The sequence below is a fragment of the Bubalus bubalis genome, chromosome 12 (assembly GCF_019923935.1).
Source record: "Bubalus bubalis isolate 160015118507 breed Murrah chromosome 12, NDDB_SH_1, whole genome shotgun sequence".
Classification (NCBI taxonomy): domain Eukaryota; kingdom Metazoa; phylum Chordata; class Mammalia; order Artiodactyla; family Bovidae; genus Bubalus; species Bubalus bubalis.
The window spans coordinates 105,349,765-105,366,030 of NC_059168.1; the positions used below are offsets into that span (position 1 = coordinate 105,349,765).

Sequence of the window (16,266 nt, forward strand, 5' to 3'; positions counted from 1 at the left end):
CGTGGCTCTCTGCAGGCCCTTGGTAGGCTTTTGTGTCAGTCCGTCAGGTGGGCGGGGGCCCTAATGAGGGGGCGGGGATAAATATAGCCAATCGGTGCTCGCTATGGCTTCCTGGGCGCCTCTGGTAGGCCCCCACCGCAGTCCGTCAGGCGGGCTCGGGGGCGGGTCGGCGGCACCCGCGGCGGCTGGCTGGCAGGCAGTTCCGGGCGCGAGGCGACCGTTGGTGAGTCCTGACGTCGGGGTCGGGGTCGCGGTGGGGTCGGGGGTCGGGGTCTAGGGGCGGGGACGCGGGGTGGCGGGGCGCGCGGACCCGGGAGGCCCGGCGGGAGGCGCGGACGCCGCAGCGCGCGCGCCTGAGGGGATTTCTCGGGGCCGGAAACTGAAAGTCGGAGCGGGCCCCACGCAGGAAGGTTCGCGAACGGCGGGGCGTCCGCGGGGGCGGGCCCGGGTCCGGTGGGGCCCCCGCGCCTCGAGCCGCCCGCCAGCTGCGGGCCCGCTTGGGGTGCGGACGGACTCCCCGACCTCGGGGCCGCCGCGGCTCCTCCGCCCGCCCCGGCCCCGCTGCGCTTTGGCCTTGCCCGACGGTGACCCCGGGCCCCGGGGCGGATGCGGGGTCCAGAGCGGAGGCAGCGGCCGGGGCGGGCGGAGCCCGGGGACGCTGCTCTGCCGCGTGTGTGGGGCCTCGGGTTCGGTGGACGCCGAGCGGGCTCCCGGTGGACCCGGCGGTGGGCACAGCGGGAGCCGGAGACAGCTGCGCCCGCGCCGGCCGCCGCTCGGCGGATCCGAGTCTGGCAGGGCAGGGGGCGTGCCGGGCCTCGCGCCTGGCCCTGCGTGACTCAGGGGCCACATGTCCCCGGCGGTGCGGCCGGCGACAGCCTTTAGTAGCTCAGTCTCCCAGCCTGCCCAGAAGTGTGGCTTGAGTTGTTTCTGTATTTTTTAACAGCTTTATTGCGGTGCAGTTTGCATATCGTAAAACTCCTCATTGCTTGAATTTCAAACTCCTCAGAAGTGCTTTTGTAAAGCCTTTTCTGGGGGGCAGTAGCCTCTTCACACATTTGGGCGTCGGACTCGCTGATCCCAGCCCCGCAGCCTGGCCCAGCTCCCACCTCAGCCTGCCCTCCGGGGACCGAAGCCCCGCCCCCCGAGGCTGCAGCCTGCGAAGGCCGGCGCTGGGAGCCGAGCCCGTGGGCGCTGCGGTCCTGTGCGGCGGACAGCTGCGTGGGCACCTCCTGAGACACCCAGGCTGCACCACGGGCCCTTCGGGCATCCCCCTGCCTGCGTCCCAGACCTCTGCTGTCCCAGGCTGCGTGGTGCCCGGTGGCCCCGGTCTGTCGGCCGTACTGGTGGTGGTGTGCCGCTCAGCGTGCCCAGCGCCCTGCGTGGCGCACGGCAGGATGAGGTGAAGGTCACGTGTGTGCATCACTGACTCGGTCACTCTGGGGAACTGAAGGGACCGGCCGTTTCAACAGCGCTTGTGAGCCGGGGCTGGAGCGGGGGAGTTATAACCATCACTAGGTGCTGGGAACAGTATTTTTGGGGGAAGAATAGACCTTTTGACTTGAGTCAGGTGTGGGCCCCTCTCAGCAGTGGGAAAGGCCAGCCTACCTGCCAGCATGGTCAGCGCACCAGTGTGGACTCGGCACAGCCTGGCAGGTGGGTTTCCATGGCAGGATGGCACACACAAGCAAGGGGAGGAAGGTCAAGAGAAGAAAACTCAGAAAAAAGTGCCCTGCAGGCTCCACGGGTCATGTGGAGCGCGGTGCACACAGCCCGTCCGTCCTCGAGTCCAGGCTTGGGCTCGATGCCCCGTCCACGAGGGGTGCTAGGACTGCCCCTTCCGGGAGATGGGTCTAGGGGGAGGGCGTGTCACTGTTCCGTGGAGGGGCTGTGTCTCGGGAGAGGGACCGAGGCAGGCTCCACAGAAGCCTGGCTCCGAGCAGCAGGGCAGGCCCGCAGGTGGTGGAGAGGCGTTTGGGGCAGGTGTTCTTGTGGACTGGCTGTGGTTTAGGAGGTGAATGCACAGCAGTGGTGGGGGTAGGAGGTGAGTAGCAGGGCTGATGTGGTGCAGGTTCCAGGATTGGGGTGCCCTGCTTTGGAACGGGGTAGGGCATGGCTGGGCTGGTGTGTGTCGGGGGCAGCACAGAGGAAGGGCCGGACCCAGGCGTGGGAGTTGGTGGCCAGTGGGAGCCTGGGAAGCAGGGAGGGCAGTCATAACCCCCCGCACATGGCCGGGCCCCTCCTCCCTGCCTCCAGGCCCGTGATGCCCCTGTGCCAAGGGAGCAGGTGAGGGCGCTCTGGGACTCCGAGAGCCTGCTTGGGCAGCCTGGGGTTCTGAGGGAGGAGCCGGGTCCCCATCACGTGTTTAAGGGCCTGGGGCGGCCCTGCAGTAAGTCACATCGCGGTGGATGGTGGCCTGGCCCAGCGGTAGCATTGTGGTCAGGTTCTGGATGCTGGTTTTTTTGGGGGGGGAGGGATTGTTGGGTCTTCATTTCTGCAAGTGGGCTTTCTCAGTCTGAACATTGCTGGACTCATGGGGGCAGGATGTGCCAGCTTGGTCAGTGGATGCCGACCGGGCTCCCGGTGGACCTGGCGGTGGGCTCAGCGGGAGCCGGGGACAGCTGCGCCCGTGATGGCCGCTGCTCGGCCAGAGTCTGGCAGGGCAGGGGGCTTGGCAGCACGAGTAGCTGCTAGTGGATGCTGCGAGAAGGGCGGGCGCAGCGTGTCCTCCTGCGCTCTCGTGTCAGCAGTTGCTGGGTGCTGAGTTGGTACCCGATCACGTGGCATCGCGTCAAGCTTGAAGGAAGGTGGACGCCGTGTGAACAGTGCTGCTCACTGGGGCTCTGGTCCTGGGGCCGCGCTGCGCGCCATGCGCAGATGCCAGGCCTTAACTGTGGCCGCGGGAGGTCTGCTGTGCAGCAGCTCAGCCCTGGGGGGTGGGAGCCCAAGCACTCAAGCAGCAGGGGCAGCTGTCGGTGGGAGCGTGGGTTTGGGGGAGTTCAGTCCCTGCATTGGGGCATCCCAGAGGGAGGCTTTTGAGTTGAACCCGTGTGTCTGCTGGCGACAGGTGGCCCCCCAGCAGCCGCCTGTTCGACTCTTGATGTGACGCTGGTTTGGGCAGCAGCTCACCCTTCTGAGATGACTCACTGACACCCATGCAGTGGGCGAGGACGGTGGGGCCCAGCTGCCCAGTGGCCTCGGGCTCAGCTGGGGTCTGGGCGATCTCCCGCAGGGACGGCCCTTTCCGCGGGTCCTCCTGCTCTGCACGCAGGTGGGACCTGGGCTTGCGAAGGAGGCCTGCAGTGAAGGAGATGGCAAGGAGCAGTAGGTGCCAGGTGCCTCCACCCTCCTGGGGGCTGCAGCCCACCTGGGGGCTTCTTTTGTGTTAAAACCCATTTCTAAGGTTGCCCTGCCATTGTTAACGTTATGAAGCAGGGTTGTTCTGGATAAATGTGCATGAGTGTACCATAATTAGGGATTTCACCATCTTTTTTGGATTCTCTGGGAATACAAGCTCCGTCTCTTTATTTTTAAAATGAAATACTTGTACAGCAAAGTGTACAAATTCTGAGTGTACAGCAGACACACCTGTGTCCACGCACACAGCCACCGCTCCTTCTGGAAGTCCTCCCCTCCCGTAGCACTAACCCTCCTACACGGAAACTCTGCTCCGCTACTGTAAGGGTTCTGAGTCCAAATGTGTGGGTTTTTCCACACCAAGCAATTCTCCATTCCTTTCTTTTTTTTAATTTATTTCTCTTTGGCTCTGCTGGGTCTTTGTTGCTGCGGGGGCTCTTCTCCAGTTGCGGAGGGCGGGGGCCGCTCTCTCATGGCTCCCGGGCTCCAGGGCGTGCAGACTCAGTGGTTATGGCTCAGGATTTGCTGCCCCACGGCATGTTGGGATCTTCGTGGACCAGGGACTGAATCCGTGTCTCCTGCGTTGACAGGCCAGTTCTTCACCACCGAGCCACCAGGGAAGCCCTCCGTTTCTCGATGGACGCCGACCGGTGTCCTGGCCGCCTGGAGTCAGCATAGGCCCCGCACATTCAGGGCTTGGCCCCACACGGCTGCCCCCACCCCACCTCCGATGGCAGTGGGTGGGCGAGGCCTCCCGTACTTCAGACCCACTGACTGTAAATTGAGGTTTTTCATGACCCCTCCTTGGGGTCAATGATTTGCTAACAGAGCTCGGAAAACTCAGAGAATCTCAAGTGTCGGCCTGCTGGGAGAGACACCCAGGGCCAGGTACGGGGGTGGGGAGGGCAGCCAGACCCCCTCTGTGCATTTCCCGTGTCCATCTAGAAGCTCTCCAAACCCCCTGGTTTAGAGTTTTCTAGAGGGCTCCACTGTGAAGGTGCGCTTGATAAATCATCAGAAAGTCACCTCTAGTTCCCCTCACCCCCAGGAGACGGGGGTGGTGGTAAAGGGGCGATCCGGCCCCATCGCTCAGGAAGCCCTGGGGGGGTCTGGGTGCTGCCGGTAGGGAGAAGCCCCCGCGCTTGCTGCCTCAGAATCGCCCCAGGGCAGCCGCCCCCCAGCTCCTTCGTCTCCTGTTAGCTTTGCCTGTCCTCCAACTCCCTGTAACTGGAGTTATTCTATAAGTAATTTTTTTTGTCTAGTAGAAATGCCATTTAGCAGAATGTCACTTTGTTGTGTAAAGTCAATGCGTTCCCGTCTGGAGCGTATTTTGGGGTGTGAGTTAAGTGTGAGGCCAGGGCTGGGCACGCGGAGCACTCCTTGCTTTTTACCACCTTGCTCAAGAGAAGTGAGGACTTGGAAAATAAACTGGAAGCTTGGAAGGCCCAGGAGGGGTTTGGTGCCTGGTTGGAGGCTCCTGACACTTGACCCCTCACATCTGTCCCCTGAGTACAAAGGTGGCCGGCTGCCCACCCACAGTGCGGGAGGGGCGCAGGTGTCTGGGCAGGCGGCCGCAGCAGCGTGCGGTTCAGGTGGGGTTTGGGCACGAGCTTAGAGCCTCTGTGGTGTCCCCGTTATGATCCTTTTTTTTTTATTTCTACCAGTTTATGGCTACCCACCCATGTCCCCCTGCCCTCACGCACGTGTGCTCAGTCAGGGGACCCATGGGCTGCAGCCCGCCAAGCTCCTCTGTGGATTTTTCCAGGCAAGAATACTGGAGTAGGTTGCCATTTCCTTCTTCACTCCTTTACGATTAAGGGTTAAAGTGCATTTATAGATGTGATGGAATGAAACACAGTGCTTTAAGCACTGAGACCTCCCAGAGCGCCCTCGCTCTGGGCCAGGGAGCTGTGACTGCTGAGGGGGAGGTCGAGGCCTGCAATGTATTGGGGCCTTTTCCCTCTTTATTGCTCAAAAAAGAGACCGTTGTGTGGTTCTTCAGCGTCCAACAGGAGTAGCAGTGTGTGGATTGTGGAACGGGCTCCACCTGCCGCAGGAGGGGTAGCCAGCCAGCCGTGTTTGGGTGGAAAGCTGCCGCGGGAGACCGGCTGTCTTGGGGCTGGGGTCAGCGCGGCAGCTCCTGGGCTGCCCGGGGGGCCCCCTGCAGGCGACTGTGAACGCTGTCCGGTGTTTCCCGAGCACTCCACGATCGCCGCCTTGAGGAGATGCCAGCCCCAAGGGTTGAGGGCTGCGGTCTCCGTCGGACGCAGGCTGGGCCGGCTGGCCTGGGAGAGGGGCCACCCTGCGGTGGGGGGTGCCCGCTGCCTCAGCCTCGGCCCCCGCGTGTACGAGACCAGTGTCCCACCTCTCGGGCTGGACCCCCATAGCCCAGTGGCCTCGGCCCCTGGTGGCTGCGCGTCCCCAGACCCACCCTGACGCGCTGTGCTCTCCCTTAGGGCGTGGGCTTGGTGGGCTGCGGCGCTCATGGCTGCAGCCAGCGTGACCCCTCCCGGCTCCCTGGACCTGCTGCAGCCCGGCTTCTCCAAGACTCTCCTGGGGACCAAGCTAGAGGACAAGTACCTGTGCTCAGCCTGCAAGAACGTGCTGCGCAGACCCTTCCAGGCTCAGTGTGGGCATCGCTACTGCTCCTCCTGCCTGAGCAACATCCTGAGGTGGGCCCATGGTGGGGGCCAGGCGGTCGTCTCCTGGGGCCAGTCTTCCCACTCCTCCGTGTCTTTAGTAGGAACCGCACAGTCTGACAGAGCCGCAGGCTCACGGCCCTTTTGCTCCGGGCGCCCGCGTCCCCGAGGGGCTGGGAGGCGGGGGCAGTGGCCGGTCCTCAGGACAGTGTCCCCGGTCCCCGCGTCCGTCTGTGGGGTGCGCTGGCACACACTGGCCTGTGCCTGCTGGCCGCCCTACTTGGTGGCCGTGAAAGTGCCAGGGCCGTGGGGTGGGTCTGGTGGCTGGCAGGGGCTGCTCGCCGTCGGCAGCAGGCTCACAGGGCCGCTCCCCCCTCCAGCTCCGGGCCCCAGAGCTGCGCCGCCTGCGTGCACGAGGGCATTTACGAGGAGGGCGTCTCAATCCTGGAGAGCAGCTCGGTGAGTGAGCCGTAGGCGCTGCCCCGGCCGCGTCGCGAGAGGGAGCCTGGGGGCAGCAGCTGCACAGGACAGACGGCCCTTCCCGAGCCTCGGCTCCGGGCCTGGGGTGGGTGGTGGGGGGCTCACCCGAGGGCCGCTGTCTCCCCAGGCGTTCCCGGACAATGCTGCCCGCAGGGAGGTGGAGAGCCTGCCGGCCGTCTGCCCCAGTGAGGGCTGCTCCTGGAAGGGGACTCTGAAGGACTACGAGGTAGGGGCCTCTACGGAGGAGAGTAGCCGCCACTTGGGTGGCTGCACGGAGCTGCGTGCCTGGGGCTGGGGAGCTCGCTGTCTGTGCATGCTCCTGGGGTGGCCGGGGGGCAGGGAGCAGCAGTGTGTGCGGGGCCCGGGTGCGGCCAGAGCACCACGCAGGCGAGAAGTTAGCTTTCTCGCTGCTGAGGTGGTGGTGTCTCCTCGCTGAGCGTGTTCACGCTGGAGGATATAGGAGTGGCCCGCTTGTCAGTCCTGGGGTCACAGGAAGGCGTCTTGACAAGGTGCCAGCCACAAGGGCAGTGGCCGGCTGCGTCTCTTGTGGGCCCGTCTGGCAGGTTGGGGCACCTCTGTGCCAGCCACACCCTGGCAGCTGGGCCTACCACCCCGCTGCCTCCTCGGGAGCCGGGCCAGTGCTCTTCCTGGAGGCTCTCCTCTGCGGGGCGTCCGCACAAGCGGTGCCCGCAGCACTTCCCAGGGATCGGGTGCTCCCCGCGGAGGACGCGGTGCCCACGCTGTGGCGGGTCAGACCCCGGGCTAGGCCTAGTCTTGAGAACAGGGGAGCCCGCCCCAGGCTGCAGGGGGAGGGGCCTTGGGCCGTTACTCCGAGGCCACTCTCAGCCATGGGGTCTGTGACGCGGGGTCTGAGGGAGGGGAGCGCGACAGGGCAGAGTGGCCAGGCCCCGCCCGAGGGGCCGGGGCTCGTGTGTCGGGGGGGGGCCCCAGGCTGGGCCCCGGAGGAGGCCTCAGTGCCCACACAGCCCCCTGGCGAGGCTGCAGGGCTGTCTGCAGGGCACCTGTTCTCTCCCCAGGGCTGCCCAGACCACAGAGCAGTCTCCCAGCCGGGGGGCAAGTCCAGGCTGTCCTGAGTTTCCGCCCGAGAGCGGGGCCCGTCGGCTCTGGCGTTGGGACCCTGGGTCCCCACGGATCCTCTCTTCCTATCCCCAGCCCTGGGCCATGTCCAGCGGTGCTACCTGTTTTCTTGCCCGACTCGACATTGTGGGCTTCGGGCTCTCGGGGTCTGCATTTTGCCAGAACAGCTTGTCCACGTCTGTGGAGGAACCTGTGGGCAGATGGACAGCACGTATGCTCTGCTCTGATCAGGCACTGGGCCAGGACGCACAGGCCTCTCTGCGCCCCTTCCGGGAGCGGGACTCCATGGGCCACCGCGGGGCAGCGGCAGGACGGGTCCCGTCTGTGGACGGGCCTGCACTGTTGCTGCCCGGGGCTGTCAGAGAGGAGGCCTTGGGGCAGGGTCTCCCTGGGGGGGGATGCTGTGATGCGCTTTGAGGGGACCAAAGGTCCCTGGGGACAGGTGGAGTAACCCCAGCTCCCGAGTCCTCGGGGGTTTCTTCTGCGTCCGGCTGGCAGTGCGAGGGCAGCTTCGAGGGCCTCTGGCCAAGAGCCTGGGACCACAGCCAGCCGTGGGCCCGCCAGCCCTGCAGGCACGCGGGCTGGAAAGTCCCTGGCTGGGCCTGGGAGCTCAGGAAAGTCCCCAAGGGGGTGGTCATGTGGGAGGCGGGCCCGCCTGGTCTCTTGAGTGCAGCCCTCGGTGCAGGCTTAACCTGTCACTGGCTCGAGAGGCCACAGCCAGCGAGGCCCGCCTCCGTGTGCGGGCAGCCACCTTGCTGCATGGTGGCCCCGCCCTCTGCCCTGCACCAAGACATCTGCCCTCTGGGTTGCTCAGAACTGGGGCTGTGCTGGGAAATGCTGGGGCTGCAGCTGAGCTCCGGAGAGTGTGGAAAGATGGGGAAAATCCTGTGTAGCCTTTGAATAAGCTTTTCCCTTGCGGTGATGTCTAGCATTTTCTAAGAACCCAGTGAGATAATGTTCCAGTTCAGTCAAAAGGTGGTGGAGCACCTGCCAAATGCAGGTGGGGGCGGCTGGGGGCTGCTCTCTGGAAGGGAAAGGCAGGGAACGGGGGAGGGAACAGCAGGGAGAAAGGACCTCGGGCTTCAGAGGAGGGTCCGGGCGGACCTGAGGGGGCCAGGCTATGGGGCCGTTGCAGCTGAAAGGGGCGCACAGCGGGGGTGCTGGGCCCTGCCGGGGCATCCAAAGTTGAAACACCTAAGCATTTGGTTTGAACTCTGGCTGACGGCGTGTTTGTTGATTTCTCCGTGCCGTCCGAGAGGAGTGGGAGCTGATGGAGCCAGCCCGGCCCCTGAGCGGGACCCTGAGCCTGGGGGTGGCCGCCGTGGAGTGGGGCCGGGCTCGACCAGGCGGGCCTTCCTCTCCAGGCTTGGTCAAGCTGCCCCGTGCCCAGCCTCCAGCATTTCCTTTGCTTTGATCAAACCCAGGTGCCCCTTGTTTGTGCTTCAGGAGCCGTGGGCGTCTCAGGCCCCCTCAGCCTCTGTGTGGTGGTTTGCCCTGCGCTCAGTGCGGTCAGACCAGAGCCCTCTGGGGAGTTGCGGGTGCCCTGGGGGTTCAGGGACGTGCCCCCTGGGCATACCTGCAGGGCAGTGTTTGAGGCGCTGTGCATGGAGCGGCAGCCCCGGGGCAGGGTCCCTCCACTCTGCTCCCTGCATCTGGTATTGTCCTGCCCCCTCGCTGCGTGGCCCGTCTGTGTCCTGGGGCCCGGCCTCCGCAGCAGCGTCCCTACCGCCCCCCCCCCCCCCCCCCCGGCCATGTGGGGCTGCCTGGGGGCTGCATCCCATCTGATGCGCACCCCTGGGGCAGCATGGAGCTGGGGTCCTGGGGGCTCCCCGGCTGCCTGGAGGGCCCCCCCATGCCGAGCCTCCAGGGTGCTCCGGGGTTCTGCTTTCCCCGCAGCCAAGCCTGCTGCGCGAGTTGGAGGCCGTGTGTGCGTGCCGTCCTGGACTGTGGGCCGCGTGGAGATGGCCCGAGACAGGCTCCTCCTCCTTCAGGGTCACTGTGGCTGACCTCTTGGGCATCCGGCCCTGCAGATCGGCCCTGCAGCCCTGAGCAGCCCCCGCTTGGTGGGGGCCCAGCCTGCATCTCCACGGAGGCTCTGGCCCCGCGGGGTGGTGTGCTTGGCGCCTAGCTGTGCTCCTACGAGTGGTCATGTTCACATGATGTGGATTTGACTGCAGTTTTTATAAAACCACCGCACACCAAGCATCACGTCCTGTGTTCTGCTTACTGCCTCTTCCTGCGCCCCTTCCGGCCAGGCTTCCTGACGGCTCTCCCGGTCTCCGCCTGTCCCCTGCGCCCACCACCCCGCCCATTTCCCGGCCCACCCTTTCTCTCCGCTCCAGCTGCCTCCGCCTCCTCTCTCACCCTGTGGCCACCCCAGTGCCCGGCAGGCCTGGCTCTCACGGCCGCGGTACAGCCACCCGCGTCGTCACCTCTCCTGGGACAGCCTGGGCCTGGCTGATCGTTCGGAGCCCAGGCTGGGACCTCGCGTCCCCGGCCACGTCACCCATGGCCTCGGCTCCAGGAGGGTGAGGGGAGGGCCTCCGCCTGGCTGTCGCCTGGGCCGGGGTGGCTCTTCTCTGCCTTTCGTCCTCTGAGAGCCTGTTCTTCTGCCTCCGTGCCCTCCTCACCGTCCCCTCTGTGTCCAGAAGGTGGGGCTCCGCCGGCTGGACCCGGGTCCTGCTCTCTGCCCTGGAGCAGGGGCACCGGAGTGAGCGTGGGGGTCCCGTGGGCTGGACGCGGCCAGCATCCCGCCACTGCCCCGCCGACGCCCGCGCCCTCTGTTGCCAGAGCTGCCACGAAGGACAGTGCCCATTCATGCTGACCGAGTGCCCGGCCTGCAAAGGCCTCGTGCGCCTGGGCGAGAAGGAGCACCACCTGGAGCACCAGTGCCCGGAGCGGAGCCTCAGCTGCCGGCACTGCAGGGCGCCCTGCTCCCCCGCCGACATGAAGGTCAGCGCGCCGGGGTGGCACGCGGGCCCGCGTCTCCCTCCCTCGGCCTCCTGGCGTCCAGACGGGCCGGCCCCGAGCCTGTGGACGCCCCCCGCACGCCGGGCCAGGGCTCTGACGGCCGCCGTGCCCCTTGCAGGCGCACCACCAGATCTGCCCCAAGTTCCCCTTGACGTGCGACGGCTGCGGCAAGAAGAAGATCGCCCGTGAGAAGGTGGGCGCTCTGGGCCAGGGTGGGCGCCATGTCTCTCCCGCCCCCCCACCCCCCAAGGCACCACCCGGGGTCTGCGCCCTTGGCCCGCGGGGGCGGGGACCTGGCGCTTGGGTGTTCCACGCTGTGTCGGGGCTCCCAGTTTGCTGGGGGTCTCTGTCTCTGAGGGTGGGGCAGGGTGGGGTGGGCAGCAGCTCTCGTCTGCTCACACAGCACGTGGTCTCGCGGGCCCATCTCACGTCCCTGCTAGCTGTGTGGGGATCTGACCTGTTTGGCCGGCTGTCTCTCCAGTCCTCCAGCTCTGGGGGGAGGATGAGAGCCCTGTGGCCTGTTTTTGGGGAGGCAGCCGTGGTGCGTCTGACAGAGTCCATTTGTCTTCTCTTCTTTTGAGTGTCTGGGGTCGCTCTGTAGAGAAAACTTGCTTGTAGCTGTGTTGAGCCGTCACGGTGCTCCAGGGTGAGGACTGGGTGGTGGGTGCTTTCTGGGCGCGTGGGGGCTCAGGTCCCTCCCAGGCCGGGAGGGGGCCCGTCCCGACCCGCCCTGCCAGCCTTGGTCCCTCAGGCCTGGCCGCACAAGCGGTGAGGACTGTGTCCCGGCTGGTTTCAGGTGGCGATGCTCGGCGTGTGAACGTGGCCAAGAGCTTTTCTGCCTTGAGTTTCACCAGCATCCCCCCCAGGTTTTTTTTATATTGGGGTGTAGTTTGCTCCCTGGAGGAAGGCATGGCATCCCACTCCAGTATTCTTGCCTGGAGAATCTCATGGACAGGGGAGCCTGGCAGGCTACAGTCCATGGGGTCACAAAGGGTCAGACACAACTGAGCGACTCCCGCTAACTCACCTCCGGCCTTAGAGCCCCGGGGCCATAGACCGGCTGTGGGGGGGAGACGGCAGGGCTGCTTTCTGGGACTCGGAGGCCTGTGCGGGGAATAGAGGCTCCGCGAATGATCTGAGATGTCCTCAGCCTGTGCTGGCTTCAAGCACACACGTGGCCGAGTTTGCACATATGCGTGTGAGTGTGAGTGTGCATGTGCACGAGTGTGCACTGCAGCTTTGGGAGCACCTTGCTGGGCCTTGTCTGGCCTGAGTGTGCAGAAGCCGGTGGGGTGGGTCCAGGGACCTTTGCTCAGACTCTGACCTGGTCGGGGCCGCAGGGGTGAGTGGCCAGAGCAGAGGCGGAGCGGTGTTGACTCCAGGCCCGTCAGTTTCAGGACCACGTCCGGGCATGTGGCAGATGCCGAGTCCCGTGCCGATTTCACGCTGTTGGCTGCCCCGAGATGGTGAGTCCAGGTCTGCAGGTGGCCCGGCTTCTCGTTCTCAAGCAGAGGCCCTTCTGGACACGTCTCCACTCTCACTCCAGCCTGGCCCACGGGTGTCTGGCTCTGTCCATTGTCCTCCCAGTGATCCCCAGTGCCCAGCCTTGACCACCCAGTGGAAAGGATGCCCAGCATGTTGCGCCCCCCGAGGGCTGGCCACGCCCCCTGCCCATCCGCTCACCTCGCTTCACCTGGCTATTCTGGCCAAAAGCCCCGTGGTCATCCTGGACCTGCCTCCTGTCTCTCGTCACGTCCGGTCTCCGGCCCAGCTTCTGTTCTTCCCAGATGGCCCCTAGCCCTCCCCACCTCACTTCTGTGGCCTGCATGGCCCTGCTGTGTGATCTCACTCCCACACTGGCCCAGCTGTCCTCCAGCACGCCGACTTTCTCTGGACCTTGAACCCACCTCCTCTCTGTGGCCGCACCTGCCAGCTTCTGGGCGGCTCCCTGTGCGCGTGGCCCTGGCCCTCCTCTCTCACCGGTTCTGTGTCCCCGAGGGCTGGGCATGTGCAGGCCTGGCCCATAGAGACGGGCACCCCAGCCCTCTGCGCTCGGCGGGCGCGTCCTGCTGGCGCTGCTGGTACCTGGTGACTTGGCGTCGCTGGGTCTCATCACCTGCCCTGATTTTCTGAGGTTGAATGGGGGTGGGGCCCCCTCCATCCCTCGGTCTGTGTGTGCCCTCCTGCTTCTGGGCATTGCAGCGCTGTTTATTTTCCACATGGGCCCAAGGGCTGTTAGCAGCCAGCAGAGGGGCCCAGGGCGTGAAGGGCCTCCTCTCGGCCTATGGAGGGTCCCGTCCTGTTGACCTCGTGGCTCCAGCAGCGGCCTCGGCACAGCCTCCACGTCAAGCACCCCAGGTTCCCAGGCGCGAGACCTCCCGTGCAGCTGTGTCCCTTTATCTGTGCTTGAGACTTTCTCGGCCCTTCTGACCCTCCACACTCGCTGTGGAGCTTTGCAAGGGATGTGGCTTCAAAGTCAGATCTGTGTGGGGGGACTACCTGAAGGTGAATTTTATCCCCACGCCCCGCCATGTGGCAGCGTCTTTGATGGCTCCTCCCGCGGCCCACGCGCGGGGGCGGCCCGTGGGGAGGTCTGTGTCCCCAGGTGGGGGTGGGTGGCGCCACGCTGCCGCTCAGTGTCGGGGCTCACGCTCCTGCCGCCGCGCGCTCGGGCCCGGCGCCTGCTGAGGTCTGCGCCCGGCGCCTGCAGGGCTGAGTGCTGTCTCCCCGGCAGGTGGAGAGCGAGCAGCAGCCGGAGCACGAGGCGCAGCGGCTCCGGGAGCACCTGGCCCTGCTGCTGGGCGTCCTGCTGGAGGCTGGGCGGCCCCCGGGGGACAGCCGCCCGCTCCTCAGGCCAGGCGAGGGCGCCTGGGAGGCCGGCACACCCTCCAGGGTGGCGGAGCTGCTGCAGAGGTGCGAGGCCCTGGAGCGGAAGACGGCCACCTTCGAGAACATCGTCTGTGTGCTGAACCGGGAGGTGGAGCGGGTGGCCGTGACGGCTGAGGCCTGCGGCCGGCAGCACCGGCTGGACCAAGACAGGATCGAGGCCCTGAGCAACAAGGTCCGTGCTGGGGGCGGGGCGCGTGCCCGCAGTGCCCAGGCCTCCTCAGACAGGGGTGTGGGGTGTCCGAGCCAGGGATGGAGGGTGGCGCCTGGGTGTCCGGCAGGCTCCCTGCTCCGCCAGGGCCTGAGCAGAGCTCCTCTGAGCCCTTCCTCCGACGGGGGCGGAGGTGGCCGCGGGGGGCGTGCTTGCTGCTTGTGTGGACCCACACGCATTTCCTCCTGGGGTGGGGGTCTCGGGGGCATGGAGCCCACCTGCGAGCAGCTGAGCCCAGGAAGGCTGAGGCGCTGGGTGAGGGGCACCCTCCTGGAGATGGGGACAGGCATGGAGGTCTGTCACAAGCTCGTGTGTGCCGGACGCGAGCTGGTCTCTGAGGGCCTGGTGAGGCCCGTCCTCACAGCCCCACGCCCCAGGTGCAGCAGCTGGAGAGGAGCATCGGCCTGAAGGACCTGGCCGTGGCCGACCTGGAGCAGAAGGTCCTCGAGATGGAGGCGTCCACCTTCGACGGCGTGTTTGTCTGGAAGATCTCGGACTTCTCCAGGAAGCGCCAGGAAGCCGTGGCAGGCCGCACGCCCGCCATCTTCTCCCCAGGTGCTCTTGGGGGCTTTCCCGCCCCCGCCCCTGGGCTGGGGTCTGCCGCAGGCCTGCTCCCTGCTCCTCACCCCCCTCACTCTTACACGGCCGCCCCCGCTGCACCCAGTGCTCAGCCCTCCACTCCTCGTTGGACGGGATGCTCGTCCACACCGGGGGTGGCTGACCTTGGCCCTCTGCCCAGAGCCCTGCGAGCTGCACGTTGACCCAGCCTGAGCCTCCCGGCCGGCAGCAGGGCCAACATGGGCTCACGTTCCCGTTTCTGAGCGCTCTGTGTCTGTCTGCGCCGGTGGCTGACCCCTCCTCGAGCCCGGGCTGAGTGGCAGGCGCTGTGGGGGGGCCGCACGGCCGGCCTGAGCTCACCCCCGCCGCCCCGCAGCCTTCTACACCAGCAGGTACGGCTACAAGATGTGCCTGCGCGCCTACCTCAACGGGGACGGCACAGGGCGCGGCACACACCTGTCCCTCTTCTTTGTGCTGATGCGCGGCCCGCACGACGCCCTCCTACGCTGGCCCTTCAACCAGAAGGTGCGTGCAGGGCTGCCTCAGAGAGCTTGTGTGCCAGGGCGGAGGGCAGCCGGGCTGAGCTGGGGACCCAGGTCTGGGTCTAGGTCAGGACGGAAGTGAGGGGACACACAGCCCCGTGGCCCTCACGGAGGATGTGGCGTCCCCGAGCGCAGGGCGGGGTCGCGCTTCTCCCCGGGGGGCGCTGCTCCTGGGCCGGGGCAGCTGGGAGCTCCTGCTGAGAAAATGCCCGTGAGACGAGTGTCCTCAGAGAGAAGGCCCGCGGGCCACACATCCGCGCCAGCCTTGGGCCTCTGTCAGCAGACAGGCCGGGACGGGTCCAGATGGACACGCCCAGCCGCCCTCGGAGCCGTGATTCCCTGTGGCCCCCGGGCGCTCTCCTCCCAGGTGACCCTGATGCTGCTGGACCAGAACAACCGGGAGCACGTGATCGACGCCTTCAGGCCCGACGTGACCTCGTCCTCCTTCCAGAGGCCGGTCGGCGACATGAACATCGCCAGCGGCTGCCCACTCTTCTGCCCTGTCTCCAAGATGGAGGCCAAGAACTCCTACGTGCGTGACGACGCCATCTTTATCAAGGCCATTGTGGACCTGACCGGGCTCTAGCCGCCTCTGGCGCAGCGCGGCCCTGCGCTGGCTGCGTGCCTGCTGAGCTCAGTCCTGAAGGGCCCGTCCTGAGCGGGGCCGTGTGTCCCTGGCAGCTGCGCCCCACGGCCCTGGAGCCCTCAGCCCACAGCAGGGCGGCCGTGGCTAGGAGCCCGGGAGAGGAGGGTCGGCCTCGGGCCTGGCTGCCGCTCGGAGGAGAGCCCTGCTGGGCCAGCCTGACAGGCTGCACGCGGGGGGTGCCCCATGTCCCCGGCCCTGCGGGGTGTGTGGGGGGCCCAGCCCTGCCAAGAGACACGTCAACTTTCCCGTCCACGCGGGGAGGTGTTAGCAAACCCTCAGCTCTCTGTGCTGAGTGCTGTCCTGGCTCCGGCCCTGGGGGCAGTGACCCTGGCCGTCTCCCTGAGCGTCCCGTGGCTCCTGGACACCGCGGACCTCAGGGAAATCGGCTGTTCTCCTGGGAGACTGCTTGTTGGGCAGCTTCCCTCCCTCAGGTGTCACCAGGGGCTCCGTGGAGAGCAGGGCCCCCGGCCTGGAAAGTGTCAGTGGCTTTGTCTTCAGTGGCGGCCTGATGTGGTGTTGCCCCAGGAGCAGCCTCGCCCGCCCTGGGGGTCCCCTTGACAGCGGCAGAGCCCGGGCGGCCTGAGCACGGGGTGCAGCTGGTGGGCCCCGGCCGGGCACAGGCCCTGGCCTCTGGCTGTCCACACCCAGCTGTGCTCGTGACTGCGACTGGGAGACTGGAGGGCCAGGTCCTCAGAGACCCCGGGGCCCGCAGGACACGCTCAGCGCTGCCACTCACTTCTCTGGTTTGAGACGTTAATCAGCAGCACAGCACGGAGAGCTATAAACTCCGTGCCCAGAGTTAGCCATGTCCACGTTTTGAATTACATATTTTAATTAAAAAGAGGCGTTGCAGAAAAGCGGAGTCCGGCTTCCTTCCCCTCG

At 66.3% G+C, this 16,266-nt stretch overlaps 1 protein-coding gene and 1 long non-coding RNA gene across 5 annotated transcripts; one reads left to right on the top strand and one right to left on the bottom strand.

The window, feature by feature from the left end:
• Positions 1-118: 118 nt before the first annotated feature.
• Positions 119-16,241, top strand: TRAF2 (TNF receptor associated factor 2). 4 transcript variants are annotated; one of them, XM_006062519.3, is made up of 11 exons: positions 119-223; positions 5,811-6,026; positions 6,374-6,452; positions 6,601-6,699; positions 10,362-10,523; positions 10,660-10,734; positions 11,933-12,007; positions 13,276-13,602; positions 14,016-14,193; positions 14,573-14,721; positions 15,106-16,241. In XM_006062519.3, exons 2-11 carry the CDS (start codon positions 5,839-5,841, stop codon positions 15,322-15,324), a joined length of 1,551 nt encoding a protein of 516 aa, XP_006062581.1. In that variant the 5' UTR covers positions 119-223; positions 5,811-5,838; the 3' UTR covers positions 15,325-16,241. The 4 variants fall into 4 exon arrangements, with proteins under 4 accessions (XP_006062581.1, XP_025133360.1, XP_044782488.1 ...); XM_025277575.2 differs by lacking the exon at positions 119-223 and adding an exon at positions 287-410; XM_044926553.1 differs by lacking the exons at positions 119-223; positions 11,933-12,007.
• Positions 10,741-12,362, bottom strand: LOC123328675. The gene is made up of 4 exons (XR_006543675.1): positions 12,225-12,362; positions 11,866-12,088; positions 11,569-11,645; positions 10,741-11,136 (listed from the first exon to the last, which is right to left on the bottom strand). It is a non-coding gene; the product is annotated as an uncharacterized LOC123328675 (long non-coding RNA).
• Positions 16,242-16,266: the final 25 nt, after the last annotated feature.

Coding starts and splice junctions, on each gene's coding strand:
- TRAF2 (XM_006062519.3), top strand. CDS start 5,839: ATGGCTGCAGCCAGCGTGACCCCTCCCGGCTCCCTGGACCTGCTGCAG. Junction 6,700..10,361: donor GGACTCTGAAGGACTACGAG/GTAGGGGCCTCT, acceptor CTCTGTTGCCAG/AGCTGCCACGAAGGACAGTG. Junction 12,008..13,275: donor CTGTTGGCTGCCCCGAGATG/GTGAGTCCAGGT, acceptor TCTCCCCGGCAG/GTGGAGAGCGAGCAGCAGCC.